The sequence below is a fragment of the Athene cunicularia genome, assembly GCF_003259725.1.
Source record: "Athene cunicularia isolate RWA chromosome 3 unlocalized genomic scaffold, athCun1 chr3_part1, whole genome shotgun sequence".
Taxonomy (NCBI): Eukaryota; Metazoa; Chordata; class Aves; order Strigiformes; family Strigidae; genus Athene; species Athene cunicularia.
Window position 1 is genome coordinate 63,406,376 of NW_020799097.1, and position 7,324 is coordinate 63,413,699.

At 47.7% G+C, this 7,324-nt stretch overlaps 1 protein-coding gene across 1 annotated transcript in view; it reads left to right on the forward strand.

Moving 5' to 3' along the window:
• Nucleotides 1-4,035, forward strand: part of SLC35D3 (solute carrier family 35 member D3) — a 7,848-nt gene extending 3,813 nt beyond the window's left edge. Inside the window, 2 exon segments of the mRNA XM_026844539.1 lie at nucleotides 1,005-1,076; nucleotides 1,078-4,035. Of these exon segments, the coding sequence (XP_026700340.1) occupies nucleotides 1,005-1,076; nucleotides 1,078-1,917 (912 nt within the window). The 3' untranslated portion in view covers nucleotides 1,918-4,035.
• Nucleotides 4,036-7,324: the final 3,289 nt, after the last annotated feature.

Here is a 7,324-nt window from a genome sequence, read left to right on the forward strand (position 1 = left end):
GACGGCGGCGCCGCCTCTGTGCCCCGGCAGCTCCCGCCGCCCCGGCCGGGCTTCGCGGCGGGACGGAGCGGGCAGCGGCAGCCCGTGGGGGGGAAAGGTGCGAGGGTACGGGGGGAGGGTAACCTCGGGGCGGGGTAGGGGGGGAAGCTGCATGCGACCTTGCGGGATGGTTGCAGCCCCGCTGGGGCAGGTCCGGGCTCAGAGGGCTCCGTGTAGCCCTACGGGGTTCGGGGCAGCGCTGTAGGGGTCGGTGCAAACCTGTGGAAGTAGGCGCCAGCTTATGGAAGTGGGCGCAACCATACTGCAACCCTGTTAGGACAGGTGCAACGCTATGGGGGGAGGTGTGGTGGTCTTACGGGGTGTGGGTGAAACCTTACAGGGGTGGTTTTAATCTTCTGGGGGCAACTGCAGCCCAACTGGGGTGGGTGCAATCTTACAGGTGGAGGTGCAAGTTTAGGGGTCAGCTGCAACCCTACAGGGCCAGGGGCCCCACCTGTCTTCATTTTCAGCCGAGGTGTAGGTGGGATGGGAGGCAAAGCTGGCTCTGCACGGCCCTGCAACGCCCCTGGGTTAGGGGCTGCCCCAAGGAACAGAGCACGGGTGGTGAGTAGCTTAATCTGAAGTGGAGCCTGACAGGGGGCTCAGCAGGGAGGCTCTCGCTGCGGGGACCCCACAGGGCTTGGCCTTGCCGGGGGGAGCAGGAGGGCAGAGGGAGGGCCGGGGGGCTGAAGGGCAGGCAGCCTGGCCGGCCGGAGCTGACTTGCGCCCGCGCTGGCAAGGGGATGCCCAGAGCTGTGGTGTGCACGCACACTTCCAGCTGCCAAGCTCCTGTTAGTGTCTTCACAAAGGGGCGAATTCAATCAGATTGGGGCTGCGGTATTTAGGGGCAGCATGAAGAAAAAACCAAGAAGAAATATCTGTGGGGAGAGAAGTGTGTCCAGCCTTGGGACAAGCATGAGAAATCCTAAGAGTTACAGAAAGTGCACTGATGCCTATTTCCTAAGTATCTGCCCAAACCAAACCGGTGCTCTCTTTCTGTTTCGCGTGCAAAAACCGTGCTTGTTTCTTTCTGTGACCCTCCCAACAGGAGCTGGTGACCTGACCGGGGATGCTATGGGCTATGTGACAGGCGTGCTGGCCGTACTGATACACGCTGCCTACCTGGTGCTCATTCAGAAGACCAGCGTAGATAGTGAATACGGACCCCTGACAGCTCAGTATGCCATCGCTGTTTCGGCCACCCCTTTTCTCATTATCTGCTCCTTTGCCAGCATGGATTCCATCAACGTCTGGTCCTTCCCGGGGTGGAAGGACCCTGCCATGGTATGCATCTTTATCGCCTGTGTTCTGATTAGCTGTGCCATGAACTTTACCACCCTTCACTGCACTTACATTAACTCAGCTGTGACCACCAGCTTTGTAGGGGTGGTGAAGAGCATAGCAACCATCACGGTGGGCATGGTGGCATTCAATGATGTGGAGCCCACAAAGTTATTTATAGCTGGTGTTGTGGTCAACACCTTGGGGTCTGTCATTTACTGCGTGGCCAAGTACATTGAGACCAGACGGCAGAGCAATTACGAGGACCTGGAGAAAGAAGCTAGAGAGGAGGAGGGGAAAAGGCAGGCTGGGGACCAAGCACTGTTTGCGATGGAGTCAATTTCCCAGGAGAAGGGGGCTGAGGAAGCAGCAGTGGAAGGATCAGCCATGGGAGACAGCCAGAGCAGAGAGGAAGAGAAGGTCAGCACTGAGAAACCTGCCAAGGGACCAACGGTCCAGGGAAAAGCCGCCGGCACACAAGAAGTGAACAGGAGCTCGCTGAAGGATGCCTATCTTGGAGTATGGAGGTTGGTGAGGGGTGCTAATTATATAAAGAAGGATTATTTGATAGAAAATGAAGAGCTACCAAACCCTTAAAAAGCAGGTTGGAAAACCTATTGCTTGAGGACAGACACCTGGTTCTCTGTACAGGGGGAAAGACAGAGCATACATTTCCACATCAAGGCTGACAAATCCAAATCATGTAGGATGACTTTACCTCATTGTCAAAAAGCAAAAGGTCTGAGTTTGCTCATGCTTTGGGCTTGCTTTCAGCTGCTTTCAGTACATCAGCATAGACCCACCACAGCTAAAGATGCCAAGTCCTCTGCTGTGGACACAGAGAGAGTCGGGTAATGGGGAGTCACGGGGTGCTTGCCCATCAGCCCGGGCTACGAGGGACTTTGGTACCATTGAGTTAGTTGGTAGTGCCAGTGACATGGCAGTGGCCTGTAGCTTAGCTTGTGTCTGGAGCCTGTGATTTTAACACCATTCGGAGGCTCTGTCGATGTGCTTCTGTATCTGTATCCGTCCAATTATAGGTACTCTATATAAATATATTTCTACAATATATAAGCTCCTGTTAACTGTACTTTTATGTGCTCCTCTCATGAATACAATTGCAACAGAGCTAGAGGTTGTGCCACTTCAATTATATTGGTGTAGAATAGCCCTCAACTGAAGAGTTGAAACTCTCCCTGATTCTGTGTCCCGGCTGGGCCTTGGACCTGGTTTACATTGGGTGGTTTGTGTCTTCAGTAGATATACTACTTCTGTCTTGCGGTGGTGTACATGAGAGCAGAACCAGATTTGAACTTTTGAGAAGCTTTGGTTAGCAAACGAAGGATGTTTTTCTATGAGCTTTAACTACATGTAGCATTGGGAATACTAGCTTGACCTAAATAAAAGAGTTTGGAAATGTTAGTATGTATTGATTTGATTTGGGAGGGCTATAAAAAAATTAGGGAGAAAGTGTGTGCCTTGTGCTATCCCCTCCTTGTACCCTAAAGTCAGGTGAATCAGAGCCTGGACTGGAACCTAGGTGTCCTCTCCATCTCCCTCTCTCAGAAGTACAGGCTGGTAGCAGAACTGGGGATGCCATCTCTCCGGGGTTCCCAGAGGTGCTTTTGCAGGACAGTTTTGCTATATCCTGGCCACGTGTTGGGACACAGCTTCGTGTGCATCAGCCCTCGCTGTCCCTGCGCTGTAGCGTCCAGTGGAAGAAAGCGCAGGCAGGGAGCCAGGGAGCTGCAGGGTGCTCCAGCAGATCCCACGGCTGAGCGCTCGCGGGCCGGGATGCACAGTGCGCTCAGCACCGAGATGGCTGTGGCTTTGGTGGAAGCTGCTTCCGTGTACCCAGACTGTCCCTGTGGGCTACAAGGGGCAGAGCTGTCTCTCCACCCTGGCTGCTGCAGCACTCCTGTGGGAAGGCGTGCCCTCCAGGGGGGCCTCCACTGAATATGCTAATATTTAGTACCCCATACATTTAATGGGAAAGACTGGGGAAACAAGTGTGTGAGTATTTCTTAGCCTGGGGATACTCTTTTGGTGGGTGGGGATCCTTAGGTCAAACCTTTGCTTAGAACCAGGCAGAGAGGAGTTTTGACTTTGAGCCTTCCCCATCCCAAAACAGTGCCCCAGCCACTGGGCCATCTTGACCACAGGCTGAAACAAGTTGTTATCATCTCCTGATAAAAGTGACCATGTTGTTTATTGTTGTTGTTGTTGTTGTTATTCTTATTATTAGTTATTAAGCCACTGAACTGGAAATCAATTATTCCCACAGCCCTAATTAAGCAGTGCCTAGCCCAATGTCTTCTCAAGCCAAGCAGGCAGCATTAGCCTCACAGCGCGTTCAGCGCTGAAATCCAAAATGGGCAATTTACCCAGCAGAGTCTATCTGCAAAATTGATCTCTGGGAGAGCTTTGTATTCTTGTCAGAGGCATTGAGTGCAACAGGCAGAGGCATCGGGTTCAACAGTATGCTTTTTGAGTGGACAAGTTGGGTGACCTGGCATCACCCATGAATTTTGAAAGAGATGGCTATGAAGACATTGAGACTAAAAGTCTGTAGCTGCTGGGCTGGGGGATGGGGCAGGGAGATCTGTACATCACACATTATGTGTAGCTTGTGAATATCAAGAGATTCTGGCTATATGCCGAAATACGTTTACTTTTTGCTCAAGCTCCATACAGCATCTTTTGCAAAAAAAAAAACAAAACAACCCAAACCAACCAAACACTAATTGTTTATAGGCTAATTATTCTAAGGGGTTTTGTTAGTTTTTCAAATACATCCTAGACTAAAGAAGTTTGTGCCTATGGCTTATAGTTGCCGTATTACTGAACTTGTTACGATACTGAACTGCATTTTAATCGTACAGATGGCTGAAGAGAAACCCACATTTCTGATCCGTCCTCACTGTGCTCAGTGTTTTTTGTCCACGAGAAATGTGGATCTTTTTACCACCTGGATGCCAGTCTGAGATCCTGTAGTGTACACTGTTTGTCACGTGCTGTAGAAAGCTCTCCCCGTTGCAGGACTTTTTCTTGGGAGAGTTAAATGTTTTGCTGCTTACTGTTGTTGAAGTATTAGTAGAAATTTGCGGAAATTCAAACAGCTTTGACTTTAAAAAGCTGCTGTTACGATGTTGTACATTTGCATGTATAGTCAAAATGTGATTATATTGTATTCTGTTTATACCTGTAAATTCCCTAAATTAAAATGGGAATTTGGCAAATGCAATCGACTTTTTCAGTAAAAGAGACTGTCGCACAATAAAATAAAAATATTGCCTCGTGCTGAGGTATTTTAATAGCATCAGCGGAAGACTGCAGAATGAGATGTGGGAATAAAATGCACTGCTTTCCAAAAGCCTTCTGGTTTTCTTATTGTTGCTACGCCGGGGTGCTCATTTTTGGTTCATTTATAGTTATTCTTGTGCCTTTATACTGTCCAAGTTTCCTCAGCATGTGACTGCACACTATAAATACTGTCATAGACAGAGGGACTGAGGACAGACAAAGAAACACAGGAATCTGAAATGACCAAGCCCTCTGTACAGCTTGAAGTATCTGTGGTTCTCAGCAGTGATTTCTGTGGCTACATATTTAAGATGATTTAGTGTCACTAGTGTAACTGCTCTAACTTTAGAATACATAAAAAGGAGATGTTCGTTATTAATAGCTATATTATAAAATAATTGCATTATTGAAGGACATAATACCGATTTTATTTTACAATGTTAAGTATTTGTATTACCAGCTGTGTCACATGGCAGCCCTAGGAGATGACTTAAGCGTTAATTTTTACCTGTTTGCGTTGGATGAAAGGTGTGTAATGTGCCCGTGGCTGAAAGTGGGTTCACTGGGGTCCATGATTATTACAGGATTCACCTTAGAGCTCCACACAAATGTGCCTGCAGGATGGTTTAGAGAAATAAACTGCCCTTGTTCCAGGATAATGAATGAACCTGGTGCACAGTGACTGCGTTGAGAATAATCATTAATTTCAGTGTCAACACATCATCGAGTAACACCTGCTCTAGCACTACTATATCGCACGCACATGCACACGCAGGCACACAGATAGACACACATGTAGCAGGAAAATGAAAGCCAGATTTTCTAAACCATATTATTTTCTTAAAAAAATTAAAGAGAGGCCAGAGTATTTGGAGGCAGGGACAGTTAAAATTTCTAAGGATAGAGATTTGGATACATCACTGACAAACTGATCCCGCATTTGCTATCACTTCCAGAAGGAAAATTAACAGCAACCTATGAGAAAACAGGTGAGAGTGAAAGAAATTTTACAGTTTATTAAGCAACACTCCACAGCCCCGTGTATGTCTGGGGATAGTTTATTGCCAGTGCTTAACAGCCTCCTGTAATTCGATTACGTCTGTTTGCTGCAGGCAAAGGCTTCAGTAGGCAGAAAGGTGCAAGCCCTTCAGCTCTGGGCTTTAAAATAACAGCTGAAGCTGAACATTTTGCTGCTTGTCATGGTTAAGGTTTAACATCACAGATTCCTGGCTCCTTCGCCTCTCTGCCTGTGTCCCATATAATTTCACATATTGTTTTGAGGTTTATTCCGTGTTTTTTAACCTGAAGCCTGTAAGTGCAGTGCAAGCAATCAACTCTGCCTCTTAATTAGCTGCTGTATTCATGCTTCAGTAGCTTGTTGGAGGTCATCAGGAAGCCTTTCACTTCAACATTGCTCCTGTCAGGAACTGGTGAGCGTGCACATGCCCCCTCCTTTCTCTTCCCTAGTTCCTGCTGTATTTCCCAAATCTTGTTTGCAGTGTCCAGCCCGAAAACCCCTGATGGTGGCAGAGGACTTTGCCACAGAGGCTTCTGCCACGTTATTATTCTTTTCTTTTTCTCTAGAAGGGCAGGGAGGTGATGGACTCGCAGCATCTTTTATGTCCAGATTGCTTCTTGCTACCTTTGTGCATGTTTCTGTACACCAGCTCCCTCCTTCCCAGCTCCCAGTATAGCTCAGCCGTGGCTGCACACCAGCTTCCTGCGGGGCTGGGCTTGGGCTGGGTACCAGCACCCTGCGGGGCTGGGCTCTGCGCAGGATAGACGCAGGAGTGAAGGCCCTCGCTGCCAGCCAGTCGGTGCTGAAATCTCCTGGACATGCACGCCCGTGTAGGTATTTGTTATACACGTAAAACCAGAAGGAGGTTTTTTTCAAAGCAAGAACATTTTGAATAATAGACCTATAAACCTGAAAAGAGGTTGCCATCATTATTGCTGATGAGCCAGGCTCTTTTTTATTATAGGTGGAGCCTAGGAAAGCCAGTCACACTTTAAGACTAGACATTGTGTTTCAATAGCAGAATGCCTGAAATGAAAGCCTGGGTAGAAAGCATGAAAACACTGCGCAGAGAGGTACATGGGATTCAGATTAGGACAGATGGGGAAAATGTGAGAGTTACAAATTAGGAATGATGGAGAAAATGTGAGGGTTTGCAGAAAAGCAAAATGTTTCAGTTCGTATCCCTCTCCCACACCCGTATCCCTGGGGAGCTGGAAGCCAGCCTGTCCACCAGATTTCAGCTTGGGACTGTTCTTACAAGGAAAGAAATAGTGCCAGCATCTGAAATCCAGAGCAAAACAGTGCAGCGAGTCTGCAGTGAGTACACTTGCATTTGGGACCCTGGAAGAGCAATACAGGAAGTGAGAGGCCGAGTCAATGACCTGGTTGGGGGATAGGTGGGTGAATCTGCTGTTTGTGGTCCTGTGATTTTTTTTCTTACTGAACATACATAAAAAATTCTGCTCTGGGCACGTTATTTTGTTGATAAGTTTGTCCTTTATCAAATCAAAGCACGGGCAGTTCTGTTCTCAAAATTACACCTTTTTTTTATTAGGTACTATTGATTTTGTTCCTGACAAAACCAGACAAATTTCAACAACTCTTGAACAGAATTCAGGCTTTCTCTGAAAAAAAGAGCGATAGCTGCTAAGATCACAGACTGTTTTTTACATGACATGGGAG